This window comes from Equus przewalskii, chromosome 2 (assembly GCF_037783145.1).
Source record: "Equus przewalskii isolate Varuska chromosome 2, EquPr2, whole genome shotgun sequence".
Classification (NCBI taxonomy): Eukaryota; Metazoa; Chordata; class Mammalia; order Perissodactyla; family Equidae; genus Equus; species Equus przewalskii.
Window position 1 is genome coordinate 9,816,990 of NC_091832.1, and position 26,194 is coordinate 9,843,183.

The 26,194-nt window shown below is 41.3% G+C and overlaps 1 protein-coding gene across 5 annotated transcripts in view; it reads left to right on the forward strand.

Annotated features, from left to right (window-relative positions):
* The window catches only part of AGBL4 (AGBL carboxypeptidase 4), a 1,226,144-nt gene that overhangs the window by 877,062 nt on the left and 322,888 nt on the right, over positions 1-26,194 (forward strand). For all 5 annotated transcript variants that reach the window (XM_070609700.1, XM_070609702.1, XM_070609701.1 and 2 more), the window contains one exon: positions 14,851-14,890. In XM_070609700.1, coding sequence (XP_070465801.1) covers positions 14,851-14,890 — 40 coding nt within the window. The remainder of the gene's footprint in view (positions 1-14,850; positions 14,891-26,194) is intronic.

The following is a 26,194-nucleotide window of genomic DNA, read 5'->3' on the forward strand; positions in this document are numbered from 1 at the left end:
TGATTAAATAAATGCTGGAGCTACAATGGTGAATGAGATACAGTTTTTGCCTTCAAGGTGCTCACAGTCAAGTGAGAAAATAAATGGACAGTTATAGGATGGTAGCTACAGTGCTCTGATGGGAGAGTACAAGCCCAGAAGAATGGCATCTAAACCAAGCGGGGGGGTCAGATAAGGCTGAGTGATGGAAGTAAGCTGTAAACTGAGATTTGAAAAGGGAGTGGGAGGTAGCTAACCAAGGAAAGTTTGTGACAGGAAGGGTGTGGCAAGCAAAGGGAACAGCATATAAGAAGACATGGAGGCAAGAGGAAAGCATGGCATACTGGGCACTAAAGGTGATCAGCCTGGCTGAAGCCTAGGCTGAGGGGAGTGGTGGCAAGTGTGGAGGCTACAGAGGTAGGCAGGGCAGCATGGTCATGTTGGGTAGTCAGACTTTATTAATTTGTCAGTGGAAAACTTTGAGGAGAGAAGCAGCATGGCAGACTTGCATTTTTGAAATTTCAGTATGATTGCAGGGTGGAGAATGGGTCAAGGAAAGTGAAACTAAAGGCAGAGAGACCAACTCATAGCTGTGCAATCATGGATAAATTCCTTTACGTTTCTGAACCTCAGTTTCTTATCTGTAAAATAGAATTATGAAACATACCTCACAATATTGTGGGGCTTAAGTTAGTCAACATAAACAAAATACATGGCCCAGGTAAGTGCTTATCTATGCCCACTTCCCATCCTGCCCCAGGGCTTAGCACAGAGCTGTGTATACAATAGGTGCTAAGCAATGTACATCTATGACTGATTGAGTAACTGCTGTCCTCAGGAAGCATCAACATGAGGAGCCCAGTGATACTTACAGATAAGGAGTAGACGGCTACTGCCCAGGGTCCTGAACACCTACATCCATGCTCTTGGAAGGAAACATAACCACGAAGGACAAAAATGCCCCCACAATACCCCAAATAAAGCAAAACAAAAACAAAACACACAAAAAATACTTGAGTATAGTAACTTCATAGTATTCCATTTAGTGAAAGCACATAGTTTACTTAAGTATAGGACATTTAGGCTGTTGTTATTTTGTTATTATAAACGACATTACAATAAACATCTTCCTGAATACAGTTTTTCCCTTCATTTGGATTAGATGATTTCTCTCGGATGAATATCCAAGAGTGGAGTTTCCTTTTGGCCAGATGAGGCCAGCCAACATGGCTTCCTTTCCTCAAGGCCTCATGGGAGATCCTGGTTGGCTTTCTCTGAAAGTGAGGAGAATACCTCTTCCCAAGGAGGAGACCCTTCGACTATTCTCGTCTTTACAGAATCTTGGAAGTGAGAAATCTAGGGGTATCATGGGAAAAAGGCCCACCTCCTGTACAAGGGGCCAGTCAGTGCCCTTCATCTCCTGCAGAGCTCCTCATGCTCCATGAGAAGTGACATCACCAATCCTTAGAAGGAGATTAAAGGAGTGGGGAGGAGCTCAGAGCATCCTTAAATCCGCATGAGCCTATCCTAACACTATGTAGATGTGTATTTCCAAATTTCACTGGGATCCATCTTTGACAAGAAATTTTTAAAAGGGCCTTGTTACTTAGGGAAAGCATTTCATTTGGAGTTAAATTGGGTCCAAGTGGTTATTTTCAGTGCCACTAAAGATAGTGAACCAAGAACAAGAGAGGTGGTTATCCTCTGAGAGTTTAAAATGCAAACAGAGCTAAAACCTTAATGCTGGACAGATAAGTGTGAAAAACCAGCTCTCACTGTGGGAAATGCAATCAATGAACGAGATAATGAAAAAGAATTCAAACCCACCGAATTATCTTAAAAAACAAAGACAATTAAAATAACAGTCAGATACCATATGATAACTATTACATTAACAAAAAATATTTTAAAAGTTATAATCCCCCATGCTGGCAAGACTACAGTCAAATCTTTATCTCACACACTATTCATAGGACTGTAAATTGGAATGATCCTACTGGAAAGAAATTTGGCAGTATGTATCAGGAGTAAGAAAAAGGTACATACTTTCTGAACCAGTAGCTCCACTCTTGAGTATTCATCCCAGAGAAACCGTCTAATCCGAATGAAGGGAAAAACTGTATTCAGGAGGATACATTTATTGTAATGTCGTTTATAATAACAAAATAACAACAGCCTAAATGTCCTATATTTAAGTAAACTATGCGCTTTCACTAAATGGAACACTATGAAGTTATTAAAATAATGTTTACAATGACTGTGTAAGACTACTGGAAAACTTCTTATGATATAATGTAACCCAAAAATAACAGAATACAGAAAGTAGCAAAATCATATTTATGCCATGACTAGATTTTTGTTTTTTATATATAATTAGTACCCATGCATTATAGGCACAAATACTTACACAAGGGCTAGAAAACAGCATGGAAAAAATGGAAATGGCTGTTGAGGTGTTGAGATTTTTGTGTGCATTTTCCTCTTTATTTTGATATCATTAATATTATTATTTAATGATATATATTTTGGAAAGGATATTTTTAATAACATGGGCTTCATAGTAAGAAACTCCATTTCAATCTTAGCTCCATCACTTACTAGTTATGTGACTTCAGGCAATTTACTTAACCTCTTTGAGCATAAGTTTCCTCATCTCTTAAATGGGGCTTAAATATCTGCATTATGAGAGTGTTGTGAGGCTAAACTAAGTAAACATAAAGAAAGCACTTGTTACACAGTAGATGTTCAATTAAAGGTTTTTACTTTCTTTTTTTTTCCTGAGGAAGATTTGCCCTGAGCTAACATCCACTGCCAATCCTCCTCTATTTTTTTTGTGTGGGACACTTCCACAGAATGGCTAGTGAGTGGAGTAGCTCTGTGCTTGGGATTCAAACCCACAAACCTGGGCCACTGAAGCAGAGCACACTGAACTTTAACCACTCAGCCACAGGGCCAGGCCCATAAAAGTTTTTACTTCTTAATTAACTCTTTTCTAGAAAGGAATTATCAGTTTACAAAGATACACACACATACACGTATATATCAAAAATGTCGAAATAAATTAAAACTAGGTTAGGAAAATTAGGCAAGAGAAAATAAGGGCAGTTCAATAAATGTTAATTCCCCTTACTTTCTGAATTCCTGTCTATTAAAAGTGTAATGAGATTTAAGAATATTCTGGCTGTGTTGTTCAGAAATCAGAGATGAACAAGGCTTGTTTTCCAAAAGCAACAGAAAGAAAAGAGAGGAAAAGAAAAGAAAGCTAGAAAGAGACGTCTTCACCCTACTCTTCTCCCCAACACATACCCCCTTCATCAGACTTCAAGCTGTGCCCCTGGAGTTCCAAGAAAATCACATTCTGGGCTTTTTTTGTGGTAAACATATTTGCTTTCCCCACGTAACAAAAGGTATCATTTTGCTTTTAATTATGGGTTGTTATTATGCATTGCTTTTATTTGGCTAAGATGTTTGTTTCAGGAAAATTAATTTAGACAGTTCCATTTTTCAAGCAACAATACCTTCTGTCCCAGGCTTACAAAGAACAATTAGATCTGGATTCTTTCCTCACAATCAAGCTGGCAATTTCTTGTGGAAAGTCGTGGTCAATCAGCATGGAATGGAGCTTCCATGAAAGCCAGTCAAATGCAGAAAATAGACTTTTACGGCCTGGCACTTTTACTTCCCGCAGTATATATAACTCTGACATCGTGCAGTGGCACTACTCTGGCTGGGCAGGAACACAGATTAATGTTGCCTCACTCTCAGTGCCAGAGTTTTATTCTGAATGTCATGATATTTTTCACAGGAACTCCACAGTTTCGTGCAATTCAGCAAACATGACTGAGGGCCTGCTCTGTGCCAAGTACAATGGTAGAAGCTGGAGATGCTGATCTGAATCACAAGGCGTCCTTGCCCACCAGATGACTCAGGCAGATAATTGCAACCCGCGGTGATGATGTCTGTGGCCAGGGGCCTCAAGGAGGCCCCTAACCCAGACTGAGAGAGCAGAGGCTTCCAGGAGGTGATGATCTAAGAGATGAGTCAGTTAAAGAGAAAGAGGGGAGGAGTTTCCAAGCATGGAGTCCTGGAATTAAAAATAAAAGTCTTGGGGCCAGCCTGGTGGCACAGTGGTTAAGTTCGCATGCTCCCCTTGGGCGGCCCAGGGTTCGCCAGTTTGAATCCCAGGTGCGGACCTATGCACCACTTGTCAAGCCATGCTGTGGTAGGCATCCCACATATAAAGTAGAGGAAGATGGGCATGGGTGTTAGCTCAGGGCCAGTCTTCCTCAGCAAAAAAGAGGAAGATGGGCAGCAGATGTTAGCTCAGGGCTAATCTTCCTCAAAAAATAAATAAATAAGTAAATAAATAAATAGAAATAAAAGTCTTACCAGACTATGTGCTGTTCACCCAGTGGTTATGCGTCAAGCACTAGGCTAAATGCTTTACCAGGAGGTGGGTTGCTAAACCCATTTCAAAGTATTTACCTGACTTGCCCATGGTCACTTATGCAGTATGTGGTAGAGACAGGCTCAGAGAAGGTAAATCATTGGCTTGGACAGCAAGTAAGTAGCAAAGCTGGAGCCAGAACACACAGCTTCTGGGTTCCAAGTGTTTCTGATCCATTGTTTCATTCAGTCCTGACCACGGTTCTGTGCAGAGCTACTGTGAATTCCTTTGCACACTTGCTGAATGTGAAGGAGAATGGAAAGAAAAAAGACTTTATTGAACAATTACTTGAGTATGATAGGATCCTTTCAGAAGTCACAGCCTCCAAACTCCCACCTGCATAGAGGACAGTAAGGCTGATACTCTCAAAAAATCTGAAGCTTGGGGCCTGCCCTGTGGCACAGTGGTTGAGTTCCCACGCTCTGCTTTGGTGACCAGGGGTTTGCCGGTTCAGATCCCGGGCATGGACCTACGCACCACTGTCAAGCCATGCTGTGGCAGGCGTCCCACATAGAAAGTGGGGGAACATGGGCACTGATGTTAGCTCAGGGCCAGTCTTCCTCAGCAAATAGAGGAGGATTGGTGGCAGATGTTAGCTCAGGGCTAATTTCCTCAAAAAAAAAAAAAAAAAGAAACTGAATCTTAATGTTTTTATTGAGTTTTGTGTATTATCTTTAAAAAAAATGTGGCTTTTATGTTATATCCCATAATATAGTGTTTCTTGTAATATAAAAATTCGAAGTGGAATTATATTTCTATTTAAAAATTCTTTTTATCCCCATTTTAGAGATGCTGAAATGAAAGGTTAAGTAATTTGTGCAAGGGCTATACCACTCATGAGTGTACAAGCTAAGATTTGAGCGCATTGTCTATCCTTTAGTCTCATCCATGGGACAGACCTGTGGCTTCTTATTCTGGCAAGTGCTCTTGCAACAACTGCATTTCACCTATCTCTGGTCCATAAGCCTCATTCAAAGGCAGCGTGGGAGTCAGGTCTGATGGTTCCAAATACTGCTCTGCTGGTATGTCACTGCGTGACCTGGCCATATCCTGTCACCCATTAGACCTCAAAATACCCTTTCTAAGGACCCCAAGAAGAGATTTCCCTCAGACCCCAGGTCAGGAAAGGTGGAGATTCTGTAATGCAACTGTTTTATTTGGGGTTTTTATTTGTTTGTTTCTGTTTATCCCTTAGGACACTGGGTATCTTGTAACTGAGTTTTCCACTGTGCCTAGGTTGCTAAAAAGCTGAGAGCCAAATTTGCACCCCACCTCTAGCAAGTAAACAGGTATCTCAGGATGTGAATTGTGAGTTGTACCTTGCACCTAGTATTTCTCCTATCCTTAGTTTTCTTTTTCTCCAAGTCTTTAGTTACATGTTTTTAATTTTATTGCATTATCTCATTGTAAGCATCTTCAAGTTCTTTTTTGGAATTAGTGTTACATATTAAATAACCAAATACATAAAGTGACCAAAATATAGTGCTTCAGGGAGATGCCCTGATAATTCTAAGAACCAAATGTCAAGCATAAACAGGCTCATTCGCTGCCAGAGACAGAGGGTAGTCAGGGCCTCATGGCCATCCAGGTTTCTGTCCTTCTAATCTTTCTTAAATTTGGCTCCACTTTCTCAGTGAAAAGTAAAATAGTTCCTGTCTTTAGGGCCCTTTCAATTACCACCTCTTGAAAGAAATCCTCTTGATAATGCCTCAACTAAAACCAGTTGAGTCAAATAAATAACATCATATTGGAACTCAGAACAAATTTCTAACTAAATTCCTCCCCAGGCTCCGCTCACCCACTCCACTCGCTTGCTTTCCCTAACAGATTTTTCTAGTTATCTACTCTTTCTTAGGCATGGATGGGATATAGACATAAATCCCTTCTTTTCACTCTACTGAAGGAGGCATACAAGCAAAGAGCACAGAACAGTGCAGCAGGTGACTTTTAGCAGCTCCCTTCCCGCTGTGGACTCAGTTTACTTTTCTCTGAAACAAAGTAGTTGGACTAGTTGATCTCCAGAGCCCCTTGCTTGACATCCCAGGAGGCTGTCATGGGATGGCCTCACTCATGCTGGATCTCAGTGACCCTAAGGATGAAGACTAATCACAGCTTTAAAGCATAAATTGAAGGCCTAAAGGGCATATCTTATAAACTCTAAAGTATAGTTCTACAGAAGTTAAGACTTACCCAAAACATTTACAAAAAAAGGGATTTTATAATCATAACTTTGGTAATAAGCCAAAACACCACATCTACAACAAACTTCCTGAGGCCCTCTTAGGGATCAGGTACAGGGAGAATACATACACAGATATGAAAAATATTCAGCTCTGACCTTGGAGGAGAAGGCAGGGGTGTAGGAGATGGAGAAGGGAGAGGTAGAGGTGGGGAGAAAAAAAAGACTAATACGTAAACACCTAACTATAACGTGGGACACCATTAAATCAATGCTTAGATGCTATGGCGACCAGGGTGCACTGGGGGGGCGTCTGTCAGCCATGTGTGCGTCTTCTCCAGCCTTGAGCTGCATCATCACGTTAGATGCCATGTCTGATCTTGCAGGTATCCTCATGGCTTCATATCACTGGAACGGACAGTGGGAAAGAAACAATCTGTCATGGCATGGAGTCTTCTGACTCATGACTTGAACAGCCTTCCTCCAGCTGTTTCTTGATGCATGGGTCTTTTCTCCAGAGCTAGGGAAAGTGAAGTCCTCCAGCACATCCCCTGTCTGACTGCTTGGGGTTGTAGGATGGGACGTGTGTCATTTGTCTCCAGCAAGAGTGAGAGCTTCAGCTATTTATCCCGCCCTCTTTAAAAACCTGATCCAGCCTTCCATCCTCAATCTTTTAACACATATTTAGACAGAACCCACTCTGCCAGGAGAGCTAAACCCTGTCCTTCCTGTCACGGAGCTTAGACTATAATGGGAATGACATTAATCAAATATAAACACAGGTAAATATAGAATTTCAAACTGTGAACACTAAGAAGGAAAAGTATGAAAGATCACACTGAAGTTGTAGCTTCTACCACTCCCTGTGTGCAGAGGCTGTTCCGGTGGTACAGCATCACCCACCATGCCTCATACTGCTCCTCTGCCTAGAAACATGGGAATCAGCCAAGATTTTTCCTCATTTCTCACAACTAACTGCTCTCACATCTAACTGAGCATAGGCTTCAGAGGCAAACAGTAAAGGTTTGAATCTAGGTTTTTCTGCTTAGCAGCAGTGACCTTGGGCAAGTAACATAACCCTTAACCCTCAGGTTCTTCGTTTGTGAAACGGGGTAAGGTGCCTGCCTCCAGAGGTCGTGAGGATTGCCACATAGTCAGTGCTCAGCAAACAGCGGCTGCTACAGCAGTGCTGCTATTTGTCCTGCTTCCAAAATGTCTCTGCCATTTCATGTGCTCCTCTCCATTTCCACTTGCCCTGCTTTTGTGCAGGCTGCCAGAGGCTGGGCTAAAAAGCTCCTTTAAGCTGCCCTGGGGATGAAAGCCACTTGCGTGCCTGGCTTTTCCAATAACAGGAAGCTACAGGAGCAGAAACTACTTGGTGAAATATATTGAAACAATATCACATGTGCAGTCCCAGCTATTGTCTGCTACCCGACTCTGCTTCCTGCTGAATTTAACCTCCAGTCGTGGGATTCTGTTTCAGCCTTGAGTGATGTTCACTCTCTCCCTGAATAAAAGGCTAATGCATTTTTTATTATCCTGATGAGAATAGATGCCCAAAAGGGAGGTTGAGCCTCAGCCACTGCTCAGATTCCCCTAGAAGGCGGCAGGCTTGGGGGATTCTTGGGGGTAGCATCCAGGTGTCAGCCAGTGGGCCAAGTGAGGCTTGAGGGATACCTTGAACTCTGGTGGCAGTACCTCTCCACATATTTTTCTTCAGAGCACATACCATAGTTGAAATTAATTCATATTGTATGGTTATTTGCTTAACATGTCTGTCTTCCACACTTCACTATTCACCTGCAGCTAGCTCTTTGAGGAGAGGGGCCATGTCTTTCTCCCTCTATGCTCAGCAACATCCCTGGTAGAGAGTAGATGCTCCATTGATATTTGTTGAAGTAACAAATAAATAAGAGTCAGAGAGTGAAGGCACAGTGCCGTCTGTGAAAGCCGTGTTGTTTATCAGTTGTTTATCACAAGGAGAAATGGAAAGAGACACAGCAAGGGCAGGAGCTAGGGTCGGGGAGCAGGTCAGGTGGTGCACACAGAATGGTCAGGCAAATATGAGGCCAGTATCCCACTCTGTGGGGTGTGAGCATGAGCTCAGTGCCTTAAGGCAGTGTTTTCCAAACTTTCATAATCCCTGCTCCCTCCCCTCTCAGAGGTGACTGCCTGTCCCTACTCCTCCTGCCAGGGGAGAGCCAGTGCTCTACATATGTCCCTGACCAACACAGTTAGGCCCACCTTCTTGTCTGAAGTTTGGTTCTGAAAATAATAGGTAATTTTTTATTTGTTTTCCAAATATAAGGTTGTATTATAAAGTAAAAACTGCTTTTTCCAAGTAGCACATAAAACTGATGGAGATTTTTCACACCTTTCTTGAATGTCAAGCTAAGAAGTCTAGTCATTATCAAAATGCAATGGGGATCATTAAGTTATCCTAAGAAAGGAGCAAGTTTAATTTTAGAACGATCAATCCTACAGCCAGTGGGGTAGCTAGACCTGAGGAAGATCACAAGTAGTGAGTTTGGAGAGAGGCCAGCAACACAGGAAATATTTCTTGGGAGCAGATTATGCTTAGGGGGCAGGGCAGGGAGGGAGCCTGAGTTCCCTAGATGCCTAGAAAATGAGCATACCTGGGGGAGGGGAGGGACTGAGCAGGGAAAGGGGTTCCTGGGAAAGGAGGGGCCTGAGCCCTGAAGCCAAATGTGTGCCTATGCCCATGTGACCCCTGTTTCCAGAGGATGTTGATCCCTAGGTGCTCCCCATGATGGCTGGCTTCTGAAGTGACAGGAGAATGCACAAGGATTACTGGTGCTCTTGTTTAAATCATCTCGTCTTGCCGTGAAAGACTGACTTTTCCCCAAATAGCTATCTTGCACGAAATGCACAAAGCAAAACAGAACACATAATCAGCGACTATTCTCTTCTACCACGCAGAACCCCACACATCAGATCAGCCCCTAAGCTCCCAGAACACCATGTCCCTTTCTCATTCTGAGAAGTAATTGGGATGCAGTTTGTGACCAAAATGAAAAGTCCATTTTTAACCATAGCCTCATAATTACCCATCCAGATGAAGAAGGCGAAATTCTCTGTGGCCCAATTCCCAGGTCCCCAAGGCAGAAACAGAAAGGATTTTGTGAAAAATTATGGGGGCAGTGTGTGTGTGTGCGTGTACGTGTGTGTGTGTGTGTGTGTGTGTGTGTGTACTGGGAAAGAGTAGGATAAAACTAAAGACGTCTTCTGATGACCAGTTCAGTAGGGCCCTGTCTAGTTGTCATCTTGTTAAGAGGAGATTGGCAGATCTTCACTGAGCATCATCCATTTGTCAGGCACTGGGCTAGCCCTGGGAGGAGAAAAGCAATGCTGACGCAAGTCCTGCCCTCAAGGAGCTCACACAACCAGTGGAGAGGATGGAGGAGTAAACAAGCCAGGGAAATGCAATGTGATGGTGCTGTGATGGGGAAGATCAGGGGCGTAAAGACAAGATTCAGGGAAATATGGATAACTCTCGGAGCGAGGATGCTGGTAGACAATTCCTTAAGTATCTGCCATAGATGCCCTGGCCATCCCTAGCTGACACCAAATTCAGAGATTGCTCCTGTTGACTTTGGAATTCCCATCCCCTATGGTCTTTATGAAGTCATGACTCAGCATTCACCCCGTGGTGGTTAAGCATAGACGTAGGTTTCCTCTAAATGTCTATGGGGTACCACTTTTATCAGGGAAGGCTGAATTCAGGGCTCTTACACAGCCAGGAGTCCACACATCAACTCCTAATTGACCCAATGCTGGCCTACCCACACTCCTCCGAGAGTCCATGGAATACCATACAGGCACACTTGGACACATTTCCCTCTGTCTGGGTATGGAATTCCTTTACCTGAAGAGGAACATTCTCCCTAACTCTGCAAAACACACACACACACACACAACCGCTACCACATATGTGAAGGTCCTGCCTTCCTTAGACTGTAGCTTGTGGTCAGCTAGTGGTTCAACTACTCACCCCGCAGCCAGCAGGCCCTGTCAGCCTACCGAACCTGCTGCCTGGCTTGCTCACCTCATTTCCTCCTGCTGACACTGTGTATTCTGCCATCCAGGCAGTTAGATCATATATCATCTCCATATAAAAGGCACTCCTCTCTCTCAGTTGGTAACTAATTATAATAACTTGGTAATTCTTTATGTCCAACATGCCCCCCTCTATATAAAACTTACTGTACATTATTGGTCAAATTCCACAAATCATGTGCCCTATTTTTACAAATGCCATACAGTTTCCGTTGGAATCCCAAACGATTAGACTAGCTAGACTAGTTAGTAATGAAAACTTTCCGTTTCATTTCATTCTTGTTATTTTTGAAGGACTTTGAGGGAATCATTGGGATATTCCAGTTTTTTAGGTACAAATTGTTGCACAGTGATTCTTGAGCGCTTTGTTTTTATTTGCATGTAGAACGTGCAGATTTTGCAATCATATCTTAAGAGCTACAGGTTAAAACGATAGCCTACACTTATCTGCTGGGGCCACTAGGTGGTGCACACATATGTCAGTGAACTGTAGGTTAAATGGGCTTGTCACCAAGTTAGATTTAACTCAGCATCACAGGAGTGGCACAGACAATAGGAGCTGTAGGAGTCGAGGAGAGACACTAATCCTGTGGGTGGGAGTAAAAGAAGAAAGGTCTCCCAGATGAGGTGGGTAGACAGTTTTACTGGCTGCAGAGATGGTGGGAGCAAAATCATAAAGGCAAGAAACCCCAAATATGCGGCAGAGGAAAAGTCCTAGAGAGGAAGGGACAGGCTTACTTCCAACGCTGTTTGATGAATACCTTCCTAACAGGGAATAACAGAGTAGTTAAATCACTTGAACTAGATGACATCAAACATTCCTTCCAGGCCTTTGTGCTGGGCACTGGAAATATAGGGATGAAATGGCATAGTCTTGTCCTTGAGTAAGGACTTTGTGAGAAACAGAAAAGGAAACAGACAATTAGACAGAGCATGATAGGGCCAGCCCGGTAGCCGAGTGGTTAAGTTCGTGCACTCTGCTTCGGCAGCCCAGGGTTTTGCCGGTTCGGATCCTAGGCACGGACATGGCACTGCTCATCAGGCCATGTTGAGGCAGCGTCCCATATAGCACTGCCAGAAGGGCCTACAACTAGAATATACTATATGTGCTGGGGAGGCTTTGGGGAGAAGAGGAGGGAAAAAAATAAGATTGGCAACAGTTGTTAGCTCAGGTGCAAATCTTTAAAAAAAAAAAAAAGAGCATGATACAAAAGGTAGTTTTTACTCATCCTGCTCTAAGGAAGGGAGAGAAGGGGGTTAGATTTGGGAGTGGGCGTGCAGAGAAGCCCTCATGGAGGTCTGGACAAGTGACGAGAGAGGACAGCATGAGCAAAGGCATGGGGGTTTGACAAAGGCATAGGGGTTTGAAAGGATAATGTGGATTCCAGGAATGGTTCGGGTGAGTTTAGCAAATGTTTACTGAGGGCTGCTCTATGCCACGGACTGAATAATAGACCCTTAAGATGCTCTTAAAAGGCTCCTTAACTAGTGAGGAAGACACACATGCACTGAAAATTGCAATGTGAGAGAAGAGCTTAAAATTTGGTCCCTTTTAAATTCTGACTCTGTCCTTTGAGTCCCCAGTGTCCCGGCTATAGGGTTTCTCTGAGAACTCTTTCACCAGAAGAGGGTGCCCACAAGCACAGTACCTGGCTGCATTTGACTCACGGTCACTGAAGGTACTTCAGTCCCACTCATTTTAGAGGTGTGAAGTTTGAGGCCAGGGCCATACAGTAAGTTATCCAAAGTCACACAGAGGAGCCAGGACACAGCCCAGGTCTGTCTGACTCCTGTCAGGTTCTCCTCCCTTCTTTCCCTACTGGACCCTGGACACAGAATTACCCTTTAGAGTTAGCTCTTAATGAGGAAATAGACACTTTTCAGATAAATAGACCTCCTTTACCAACTACAGTTATCACAAAGTCAAGCCCATGGAAAAATAGAAGGACGCATCGTATTCTTTCCTCTTGCATGAGGGAAGTGCCAAGCCACACAGGTGGGCCTTGGCAAAGGCAGCTTGAGCCAGTTGCACGACTGGCCTGGTTCTGTGTTTGGGAAGGAAGGCAATCTGGCTCCAGCATTCCTTCTAGCCCGCGTGTGTGGGTGTGTGTTTCATTTCAGCAGCGAGGATGTGCGTTCACAATGTAGGTCAGTGACATCTTGGAATTGCATTGTTTTCTTGAAAATGACAACTGGAATGAGTTATGAGCTGGCAGGAAAACAGGGATGTGTGAGTGAGAAGGCTCTGAAAGGATACAGTTTGGTTTTAGGCCCATGAGAAGTCACTGAAGCAAGGGGTAAGAGAGATCTTTAAGAGGTTTTGACTGGGGACAGTTCAAAGTTAAATGGAGGAGGAGAGAGACCACAAGGCCAAGGAGATCTGCACCAGGTCTTACGAGGAAAAGGCAAAGGAACTGGGAATATTTACCAAGAGAGAAGAAGACACAGATCTGCAGATCTGCCACTTGTCGTGGTCTGAGGCAGCTGGAAACAGTGACGCTGTCACCAGGAAGTGGCTTTTAACCTTGCTCAGAGTAGAGCTATCCACTGATAAGAAGTAGTGAGCTCACCCTCAAGAGGAAGGATAAAACGGAAGCAGTTCATTCCAACTGCTGGGGATGTTGCAGAGGGGTTCCTGTCCTGGTGGCAGGTCAGCCTCATTGACCTTTGAGCTCTAGGTATCCATAATTCTATGAAAAGGGAAGAGGCAGTTTTTATAAACCAAGAGTCACATGGTCTATCAGTAACAAAACATCAATACAAAAAATAGCTCTTTTTATTGAGCACCTATTAAGTATGTATCATGCTAAGCGATTTATGTGCATTGTATTTTGGGCTTTCAAGCCGGGATTAGAACTGACTGAATTCTAATCCTGGCCCTGCCGTTTAGTGAAGGTGTGGTCTTGGGCAGATAATTTCTCCTCTTTGAATCTCATCTCCCACCCTTATACATTACCAACCCTATAGGATTGCTGAGAGTAGGAAAAGAAATGGCACATCAAAGCACCTGGTACTGCGTCTGGCCTATAGTTAGTACTCAAAAAATGTTGCTGCCTTCCCCTTTCTGCTTTAGCAGAATTTCAGGGAGCCATTCTTGGAGAGAGGCAAGATAAAGAGGGAAATGCAAGTGAAATGAATCCACTGGATGAAATACCAGGTAATCAAAAGATCCTGCAATGTGTATCCTGGAGCAGTGGTTCTCAAAATGGAGTTTGTTTGAACTCCCTTTAAGAAAAAAATTATAGTTTTCCAGTACTGTTTATAGAAAATCAAGTGTAGGAAATAGAAAGAGATGGACTGGGGCTTAAGGAATCCTGACTCTTAAGTCTTTAAGAGAGTTGTTCACCACTACCTGCCTCCCCAACGCCCCACCCCCCACCGTCGCCTCCAGTACCGACTTCTCCACCTCCACGTTCCCACGACGTCCAATGCAGGACAGAGCTTTCTCATAAATATGCTGTGACGGGGGCAAGCCTCCTGAGATATTGATCACCTCAGCCCTTGGGGTAGCCAAGGCAAGTTGCCTCCAGACACAAGCAGCCTCATCTATATGGCCTAGTATACCCGAGAAATATTATTTTCCATGAATGTTGTGTAATACAAAGAGATGAGGATTCAGTTAAGAGAAGGAATGTTTTGATCATCAGTAGTTGAAACTGACATAGCATTGTTGAGCAGATTCAATAAATTTACCAGCCCAGGAGTATCTTAGTTAGAAAGAAGTTTCAGGAGGGTAACAGTGACTTAAGGACCCAAAGCAAAGAGGTTGCCAGGATATGACTTACCCAGTGCAGCCAGTGTGAGCAAAGAGAAATTTAAGGCCATCTGGTACAAAGGAATGAGCCCATGGCTGGGAGTCTGGAAAGGGACTTTCTTTGTGGCTGTAGGTAAGCCACATTCCTCTCAGGGCCTCATTTTCTCTAAGTATAATATAGGTTTGGCTGGAAGACCTCTCAGCTCTAACCATCCAAGACAAGGAGGCCCTCCATGTCCCTTTGTCTCTAGGGTGCTAGGCCTGTCTGCAGAATTGTGGGGGAGCACCACCTTTTCCACATGGTACCCTGCTCTGTGTGACTGAGCATTCCCTTTGCACATCCACCCTGACCAGCTAAGCACCAGGTTGGCTCTGGCTCAAATCAGTGCTCTCACAATGTGTTTTCTTTTGCAGCAACAGCGGCAGCTTGACCTCCTGACAATAACCAGCCCTGGTGAGTAGGTGCTGCTGTTCTGTTTTGGCTTTTCCCTTGTGTCCTAGAGCAATGCCTGGTTTCCTATGCAAATACAATTCCTGCCCGCCTCCTTTGACTCCCTGAATGGACAGCACAACTCCCACCCATCATGAACAACCCTTCCCTCCCATCCTCTGCCCTGCAGGCAGTTTCTTTTCTCCCTCCCAGCTCTGTGCCGCCTCCTCTTGACTCTGCAGATAGAGGGGCTGATGCTCTGATGTTGCTGTGTATTCTGGGGCCGAGTTCTCCCCAATCACTCCGTGGACTCATATGTCAAGGGAGTGTTCTGGTCTCTTGAGAAATAAGTTTTAAAATCATGGGGAATGGGGAAGCTGGCTGGTGAGTGGCATGGAATGAAGGGTGATGATGGTTCATGAGGAAGGGCCAGTCTGGGGAAATGACCAGATTTGGTCTTCCATGCTGAGGGTCAGGATGACTCTTGTCACCTTTATGGGAAGGACAAGTCCCCCAACAAAGCTGTGGCCCTGGGATTAAAAGGTCCTTCTGTCTCCTAGGCTTGGCATCTAGCCTAGAAGGAAGTTGAGAAGTTTAGTTTTACCAGAAAGGCATTTTATTTTGGTTTGGGAACTTGAGGCAAAACTGGCCAACAAGAGAAGCTGCTCTCTCTTGGAATCCAAGGGGGTGATGATGCCAGCAGGGTAGTGAGCACTCAAGAGTGGGTGTGGAGCTTCATCCATTGGTGATATTCATCTTTATCCATTGGTGATATTCAAAATATTTAACAGCCCTGGTGACGCCCTGCTGTTAGGCGTTAACACGTTGGTTACTGGACTGTGGGGAGATGGGGTCCTGGGGAGGGGCTTGGTGTGGCAGAGGGGTCACATGGCAGGGTTGAGGGGCTCTAGGAGTGGCTAACTACCAATAAAAAAGGAGGTATTTCAATATTTTAGTGACCAATTTGGCTGTGCCATGTCATCTCTGCCTTCCATCAAGCCTGTCGTGCTGTATCTGGGGGCCGGTTGGCTCACATACAAGGAGATTGAGAAATTGTCCTCTGCAAGCACTATCCTAGCGCAAAGACTCGTCTTCAGTCCATGTAACTGAGATATAAGACAGTGACTGCAAGTGGAAGTTGGATCCACCCAGTTCTGGTGACCTAACTGTATTTCCACCTGATAGAGCTTGGGACTTTAGAAGACGAAGATGAACTACTTTGAAAATGTTTAATCTATTCCATAGAATGAACTATGTTTAACATATATGATTGATATATATAGAAATTCCAAATCATGGGCTAATGTAAGTAAAGTGGCTCAGTTGTGTGACCTACCAATCCCTCCCCACGAAGGTGTTGGTGAAGGGTTGCTCTTCTTTGTGATTGTGTCCTGTTCTACTCCACGTGTGCTGACCCAGATTGCCTGCTTTCACATCCTAGTCTCATGTGGTCACACCCTGATAGGATTCCAACATACGAAGTGGAGAGAGTTCTTGATCTGACTTCAGTTGCTTTAGAAGGAAACTTTCAGACTCTGTTAACTGCAGTTCTTTTGTGCCAGCTCTTTCTGTTCCTAATTGCTACTGCACAAAGTCAAATAGAGTAGTTGTGACCCTCAGTGCACTCCTTTTGCCCAACTGTGGAATTGAAAAATGTTAAGTGCAGGTGTATAATTTTCCCTGCTTTTACATGAGAGAAGAGTACCTTCTGGGCCAAAGCTTCCCAAAAGTTGGTTGTGGCACACTGGGTACTGCAAGTAGGCTACACTTATGTGATTTTGTGAGATAGACACTGTGAGATGTTGACACACTCAGCTCTCAGAGGGACAGGTAGGACCTGGGGCAGCTGGAGCCCCCAGGGTAGTAGCCTCTTCTCCAGTGTGTCAGACAAATGTTATCCATGACTTGCAAAGGTTAGGAAGCACCATTAGACCATTGTTATCTGGACAACTGTATTCCATGTCCAGGTACTTTCCCCGATTGTTATTAGCTGTCTTTCACTGCAAGCTGCAGCACTACCAGTGGGCTTACTACCTCTCTAGGGCTACCGGTGGGAGGTGCTACCTTGTTGGGGCTCCTGAGGCTGTTGAGACCATCCTCAACACAGAACTACAGTCTGATGCTGCCATTCCGCATAGACTAGGAGCCTTCAGAAATGCTGGCTGAGAATTTGGAAGCCTTAACAATCTGTGTTATCTTCTTTAAATTCTTAATTTATTTATTATTGATAATTTTGAGTATACAGAAAAGAGTAGAATATAATGAACATTTACTGTCCCCCCCCCCCCGCACCAAACACTTTGGCTTTATCATGTCATATCTATGCCACAGAGTCCCCTATTTAAAAATATATAGATTTAGTTGAGACTTTTCTGTACTCCTACCTGATTGTATCTTTCCCCTTTAGCCTATAGGTAACCACTGTAATAATTTCAACATTTTTCCATATATGTGTATCCAAAAATATAACTGGTATAACTGGTGTTGTTTGACAAAGTCCTATAAATGATGTCACACTATAAATGTCATTCTGTGACTTTTCTTCTACTCATTATTATATTGTAGAGATTCATCTATGTAGTTACATGTAGCTCTGGTGCATTCCTTTTAACTGCTGTGTGGTATTCCGCATATGATTACATCACAATTTCTTTATACGTTCTATTGATCATAATTTAGGTTATTGCCAGTTTTTTTTCAACTGTAAACAATGCTAAAAAGAGCATTTTTTAATGTGTCTCCCTGTCATAAGTATGAGAATTTCTCTGGGGCATATAGCTAGGAGAGGAATTGCTCATTATATGCATCTTCAAATTTACCACATAATGGCTAATTGTTTTCTAAAGTAGTTGAACAAATGTACTCTTCCTACAGCAAAGTATAAGAGTTTACATTTCCCTGAATCCTCAACAACTGGAATTGTCAGACTTAGGACTTTTTACCAGTCATCACGATAAGCATGAAATGGCGCCCCATTGTTTTTGTAATATGTGTTACCCTGATTACTGGTGGAATCGGTTATCTTTTTGTATGTTTATTGACCACTTTGGCTTCTGCTTTTGTGAATTGACTTTTCATAACCTTTGTCCATTTTTATTGGGTTGTTTCTTTTTATTGATTTGTAGTTCTTTATTAGTCTGAATATCAATACTCTGTCACTATATGTGCATTGCAGATATCTTCTCCCAGATGATGGCTGTGTTTTTTGATTTATAGAAGGTTTTTTCTTTTAATGTAATTGAATTTATTAATCTTCTTGCTTTATGAGCTTTGCTTTTGTGATTTATTTAAGAAACCCTCCTCTATCTGGATATTATATTCTCCTGTGTTCTAAAAATTGTCAAGTTTTATGTCACACATGGGTCTTTATCTCATTTAGAACTGATCGTTGTGTATGATATGAGTTAGGGGTTTAATTTTTTTGTCTACATATGGATAACCCATTATCTCAGTACCATACAACAACTAGTCCATCCTTTCTCCCCCTTATTAGCAATTACATGTCTGTCATCTATCAATTTTCCTATACAGAATCTGCTTCTGAGCTCTCTGTGCTATTCCATTGGTCTTCCATCTTACTTTGCAGTGACTCTACTCTGTTTTAGTTATAATAGATCTTAATTTTAATGCTGTCTTTATAATTGGTAGGGAGATATTCTTCTCCCTTTCCCATTTAAGGTCATCTTTTGAAAGCATAATCTTTTTTTAAAAATAGAATCTAATAATCTCTGTATTGCAACAGGTGAATTTAATCTATTTGTATTTATTATAAGTACTAATATATTTGGACATATTTCTACCACCATATTTGTGCTTTCTGTTTACTATTCATTTCCCCTTTTTTTCTTTTGCCCTGCCTTTTTGAGGATTATATTTTGTATATTACCTGCTTTTTTACCCATCTGCAGATTTAGATGCTGTAGATTTTATTTCTCACCTTTAACTGGTTACCCTTTGGATATATACTTGACTATACATTTTCTTACAAAGTCTACAGTTATTCAAAATTTCTGTCATCCTTTCAGCCACAAAAAGAGCCTTAGCATGCTATAACTGCCTATTGAACACTGCCCTGTGAACACCTAGTTATTATTTAGACTTTTAAATTAAACTTTTGCCAAAAAGAAAAACAGTGATGATGATTTTGATGATGATGATGATGATGATGATGATGATGATGATGATTAGGGGCTAATTGATTTTCCTGCACAGCTTTTGAATTTTTGTCTTATCCTGTTTATTGTATTCCAGGATTTTCATATGTTACCTTACTAAAGTGAATCCTTGAATAGCTATTTTAGTGAGAGCCCATGGGCAACCCTCTTAATCTGTATATGCCCTTATTTTGACTTCTCTCTGGAATGATAGCTTGGGTAGGTATAAATTCTAGTTTGAAGAAAACTTTGCTGTGTACTTTTAGAATTGTTTTCACTGTTTTCTGACATCCATAGTTGCTGATGCGAATCTGCAATTATTTAATTGTTTTCGGTAACTTAACTTGGGTAAGTTTCAAGACTGTTTTTTAATATTAACATTCTTCTTTTTCACTTTGACATGTCTAGGTGTGAATTTATTTCTCTTTACCCTTCTTGGTGCACTGAGAATCTATGGTACTTTCCACCTGAGAATCTATGACTTTCTTTAATTCTGAGAAATTATTGGCAAATTATCTTTCTTATATTGCTTTTCCTCCACTCCTTTGACTCTCTTCTTTAAAAATTTCTGTTAGACGAATTTTGGATTCTCTCAAGTGGCCTTCCGTGGTTCTTAACTGATTTTCATAATTTTTATTATTTTATCTTACTGCACTGATTCTGAGTTCCCCGCAAGTAGCTTGCATTCATAAATTCATTTTTTGACCATGTCTAGTCTAGAATTTTTTCTGTCATTTCCAATATTTCAACGACTATATATTTTTAATTTCTGAGATTTCTAATTTTGTTCTTATCCACCTGTTCTTGTTTTATTTCTGCCTATTCTGTTTCATAATTTCTTATTCTGTTTTAATGTCTTCATTTGTTTCTTTGAACATCCTCAATATGCTTATTTTAAAATCTTTGTTCTATAAAATAAGTTTCATCTGGAGTGAATTCAAGTTATAATTGTTGATTTTGTTTAGTATCATTTTTGGTATTCAATTTCTTTATGCAATTTGAAATTTTAATTTGTAAGATCACTTTGAGGAGGAAGTTTTCTGTTATTCTCTCCCCTCATCCCTGACCCCCCAAACTCCCACTATTCTCACATCTCTCTATACTGTGGTTTTTACAGTTGACTCTACCCACATCTTCAGTTCAGTACCTGGTAGATATTGGGGATATGGCAGATCCAATGACAAAAAGTCAGCAGGATAGCTTGGCATTGTTTCTGATTCCTACAGCTATATTCCTCACGTCTCTAGGCCTGCAACTCACAGGAGCCCAGAAAGTGCTGCAGCAACATTTTTTTTCCTAGGTTCCTTTCATGACAGGGGGGTCCCACTCTAAGTCCTTGCTCTAAACAGAAGATCTTGTCTCTGATCCTCATCTCCTATAGAGCTCTATTTTCTTTTTCTTTTTCTTTCTTTTTTTTTGGTGAGGAAGATTCTCTCTGAGCTAACATCTGTTGCCAATCTGCCCCTTCTTTTTGCTTGAGAAAGATTAGCCCTGAGCTAACGTCTGTGCCAATCTTCTTCTATTTTGTATGTGGGTTGCCACTACAGCATAGCTTGACAAGTGGTGTAGGTCTGCACCCAGGATCCAAACCCATAAACCTGGGCCACCAAAGTGGAGCACACTGGACTTAACCACTATGCCATGGGGCAAGCCCCTCCTATAGTGCCCTTTTAATCCCTGTTATACCACAGGAGGCAGACTTTCAGCTGCTACTATCTGCTTCTATATCCAGATCTCAGCAAGGAAGCAACCTCAGGACCGCTGGCCCTTTTGCATTTCTGTACATTTCAGCTTCATGAAAATATTTCCCTCACAATGGAGCCCAATTATATATTTTCATTTCTTTTTGCATATATTATCCAATATTACTATTTGATAGGAATGAAGGGGCTTATTGAAGCATGAACTTATTTAGTCATTTGACCCACAAGTCCAACTATAGTTTCTTCTTTTCTTTTTGGAAAGTTTATTCTCCTATAACCTCTGTGATAGAAGGGAGGCAGTATGAGAAAATATTTTTCTCCTATCCAAGTAAATCCTTTGCCATGAGACTAAAAAGACTGTTACTTTTTGTACATGGATATGCAAATATATATGTAATTTTAAAAAAATTAGAATGATACTGTATACACTGTTTTTATTTGAATACAGTGTGAACATTTTATTTGAATATAGTATGGACATTAATAACATCTCAATGTTATTAAATATGTTCTAAGAGGAAATTTTATATACCTGAAGAGCACTCTATTTTATTTTTAACTCCCCTATTATTATGTATTAAATTGTCCCCAATTATTTAATTATAAATAACACCACAATGAATGTTCTTGTATAAGTATTTTTGTGTGCATCTTTATTAGGAAAAATTTGTGGAACGAGAATTACTGAGGACAGGTATTCATAGTTCACTAGTCATGACAGGCTAGGTTACACTGAAGTGACAATGACATCAAAATTGCAGAGGCCTAAAAAGCAAAAGTTTAGGGGCTGATTCAGTAGCGTAGTGGTTAAGTTTGTGCTCTCCACGTCACAGGTTTGGATCCCAAGCACAGACCTAGCTCTGCTCGTCAAGCCACACTGTGGGGGCATCCCACGTAAAATAGAGGAAGTTTGGCACAGATGTTAGCTCAGTGACAATCTTCCTCAAGCAAAAAGAGGAAGATTGGCAACAGGTGTTAGCTCAGGGCCAATCTTCCTCACGCACACAAAAAAGGGTTATTTTTCACTTTTGGTACATGTCCTTCATGGAGTGGAGTCAGCTCTGCTCTACATCATCTTTACTCTAGCACCCAGGCTGACAAGTATCCTCTGTTTGGAACATTGCTGGGTGTCTTAGTTTGGGTTCCCTAAGAAGACCTTGAGATAAATATTTTAGTGCAAATGGTTTATTTGGGAGGTGATTCCAGAGACTTTGGGAGAAGTGATCCAGTAAAGGGAAGAAAGGAAAGAAAGTCTCATTATCAAGCAAGCTACCACTGAGGCCAACTGGGACTTAAACCTACTAGGGAACCCTGGGAGTCAGTGTGGAAAGTAAGCCTCAGAGTCATCCCTCTGAGGGGCGTGGGAGTGGGGCTCGGGGTGTTACTTCCAATCTGCTCAGTGTATGGACATAGCAGATTCCAGTGACCAGAGGAAGCCCTCAGGAGAGATTTGCAGGTGTTGGCAATTGGAAGTCATTCAACATGTAGAGAAATAATAAGTGCCAGGAGAATACGTGAGAGTGCAGGAAGACACTGACAGCAGCTGCCATAAGGATCATCACGGCAAAGGAAAAAGGGACAGGTGGTGAGCCATATCCCTGCTCTTAAACAATTTTAGAAGGGGTCACTTCTGCCCGCATTTCCTTGGTCACAGCAAGTCATATGGCCACTCCTAAATTCAATAGAGACATAGAATCTTCCCACAGGGAAGGGCCCTGCTTTGAGGAGAACTAGTATATGTGGCAATGATCAATATACTTTATCACACTTCTAGGAAGATTTTTATATTCCCACCATCAAGTTAAAAGTGATGGTCATAAGGGAAAAGGGGAGTGGGGGGAGGGCACAAAGGGGGAAGAGGTGTACCCACAACATGACTAACAATAATGTACAACTGAAATCTCACAAGGTTGTAATCTATCATAACATTAATTAAAAAAAAAAACTGGAATGAAAAAAACAAACAAACAAACAAACAAAAAAAAGTGATGGTCATAGCTTTTGTTAAATAACAGCTTTATTGAGATATAATTCACGTCATAAAATTCATCCTTTAAAGAGCACCATTTAGTGGTTTTCAGTACATTCACAGAGTTGTCCAACCATCACCACTAATTCCACAACATTATCATCTCCCCACAAAGAAACTCTATAGCCATTAGCAGTCACTCCCCATTTCTGCCTTTTTCCAGGCCCCAGCAACCACTAATCTACTTTCTGTGTGTATGGATTTGCCTATTCTGGACATTTCATATAAATGGAATTATATGATATGTGGCCTTTTGTGACTAGCATTTTTTACTTAACATAATGTTTTCAAGGCTCATCCATACTGTGGCATATATCAGTACCCCATTTCTTTTTATTGCCAAATAATCTTCTACTGTATGGATATATCACAATTTGTTTATCCATTCATCTATTGATGGAAATTTTTGGTTGTTTACATTTTTTGGCTATTGTGAATAATGCTGCTACGGACATTTGTATACAGGGTTTGCTGTGGACATATGTTTTTAATTCTCTTGGATGTAAACCTAGAAATGGAATTGCTGGGTCATATGGTAATGTAATGTTAGGATAAACATTTTGAGAAACTACCAAACTGTTTTTCAAAGTAGCTATACGATTTTACGTTCTCATCAGCAATGTAGGGCCCTTCCATTTCCCCCACCTCCTCTCTAACACTTGATATTAGCTGACTTTTGATTATAGCCATCTTAGTGGGGGTAAAGTCCTATCTCATAGTAGTTTTGATTTGTATTTCCCTAATGACTAATAATGTTGAACATATTTTCATGTACTTCTTGGCCATTTGTATATCATCTTTGGAGAAATGTTTAGTCAAATTATTTTCCCTTACCCATTTTTAATTAAATTATATTTGTCTTTTTATTGTTGAGTTATAAGAGTTTTTAAATATGTATTCTGGTTACGAAATCTTTTATCACATATATGATTTACAAATATTTTTCCCCATTCTTTGGGTTGTCTTTTCACTTGCTTGATGTCCTTTGAAGCAGAAAAGGTTTTAATTTTGATCAAGTTTAATTTATCTATTTTTCCCTTTGTTCCTTTTACTTTTGGTATCATATCTAAGAAAATGTTGCCTGACCCAAGGTCACAAAGACGTGCTCCCATGAGTTAGTTTTTTTTATATGATGTGGAATAGGAGTCCAACTTACCTCTTTTGCATGTGGCTGTCCAGTTTTCCTAGCACCATTTGTTGAAAAGACTGCTCTTGCCCATTGATTTATCTTGGTACCCTTGTCAAATGGTCATAACCTTTTGATGGTATAGACTACAAGGCCAGCGTTTAGGAAGTATCCAAATACTGGTACTCTGTGCCAGAGCTCTGTTAGACACTTTCTATATATTTTTCACATAACCCTACTCACTACCCCATAAGACAGAATCATCTTTCCTGGTTTGCAGATGAGCAACCACGATGCCGCATGATTAGGAGAATTGCCCACGTGAATGCAGTTAATAAATGATGGTGTCAGGATTCAGATCCAGATCTATCTGATTCTAAATCCTTTGCCTTTTGCAGTTTTACATATATATATCACTTCATTTGTGATATTGGCCCACGGAGTCTTCTTTCCCAGACAGAATTCAAGCTGACCCACTTGGCTGGGGATAAGGAAAGCCTGGAATGGCAGGGACATCATAGTCCCTGGGGCTTTTGTATTAACTAGGTTGTGTCCTGAAGAGACAATTGATTTCCTAAAATATCATACAAACCTCAGAAAAAAATCCCACCTAGATTTGTTCCTGATTACAAATATTCACAGAGTTTCTTATCCTCTCTCAACCTTATTAAAACAAAACCTATGTTAAATTGTGATAGGCTGAGCCTGCTGGCCACTACATGACAACTTTGGGCTTTGTCTCCAATTAAAGTCCCCCATGATATAAACTCAGCCCCTCTGGAGTCTAAAAGAACAAGAGACGCCAACCTAGCCATTGTTACCTGCCTCTTGGCCATTTTTAGAGCCAACACAGCCTGTGAAGCTGGTTCAGAGTGGCCAGGACCAGGAATAAAGCCAAGCCAGAGGACTCCTGCCCTCACAGCCAGAAAGTTAGCAGCACAGTGGACGTGCACAGGGAAGTTGGTTCAAAAACTGCATACACATCATTAAAACAACTTTAAAGAGATCTTTAGAGAAGAAAAATAAATCACTCCTAGTCCCACAGCCTTAGCACAATACAAAACCTAATTCTATTTATACATTTTCCCTTTTAGTTCATGTCTATATTCAGAAACATATTTACATAATTGCAATCACAGTAAGTTTTTATATACATCTTTTTTCACTTAACGTTATTTCATAAACAATCTTCACGTTGCTATGTAGTTTACATACTTACCATCTTTTTATAATAACTTTCTCTATTAAAAAATTGCACATGCCCATGGTGCAAATTTTGAAAAACACAGAAGTTATAAAGATGAAAATATTAGTTATCTCCCAGAGGCAATCACTGTTTAATATTTTAACACATTTACTTCTTTGCCTTTTTTTCCATGCATGTATAATTTTGTTTTACATAGTTGAGATCATATAGAATATAGGATTTTATCTTGATTTTTCACTTAATATTACAGCAAAAATATTTTCCCATGCCACTAGTGTTGGATATTTAACTTGATTCTAGTTTCTCAATCTTATGAATAATTTATCAACCTTTGTGTGTATATTTTGGTCTACATTTTAGGTTATTGTCTTACATTACTAGGGATGGAATTACTAGATCCATGAGAATTTTATGAGCATTTTAAAGACATACTTATTTTTTAAAGTTCTAGTAGCTTCCATCTTTTATATGTCAACTGGTTTACAAAAATACATGCCCTACTGTTGTGCATTTGTTTCATTTCCAGATGTTTTTCTCTTATAAATAACTCTATCATAAAATTACCTGTGAAAAAAGCATTTTACTTCTTTTGCATAAGTTCTTTATACTGGATATTTTAAAAGTGAAATTACTGGGCCAAAGAGCATTGATATATTTAAGGAATTATTGAGTCTTATTGCCAACTCATTTCCAGAAAGGTTGTATCAATTTACATTCCCACCTCCATCCCCCAACCTCCTTCTCTCATGACAACAATGAAAAACAACAGCATTGGGTATTACTCATAAGATGTATTAAATCTAAGTAAACAAATTCCAGAATCTGAGAAACATATAAAGGCAGAGAGAAACATGTTTGTTCTCATGGTCCCCAGGAGACAAATTGAGTAGTATGTTCCTAGGATATTTGTCCTGGGAAATCTATATAGGATGCCACAGCCCAGTACTCAGATAAGGAGGTTAATGGGAAGGGTCAAGGGTCCCATTTTGGAACATCTGGATGGGTGGGCTGAGCTCTTAGAAGGGGAATCGGATGTGTGGCACCCAAAAGCACCACAGCTGATCAGCACGAAGGAGGTCAGGTCAGGAAAGAGCTGGCAAGACCTTGGC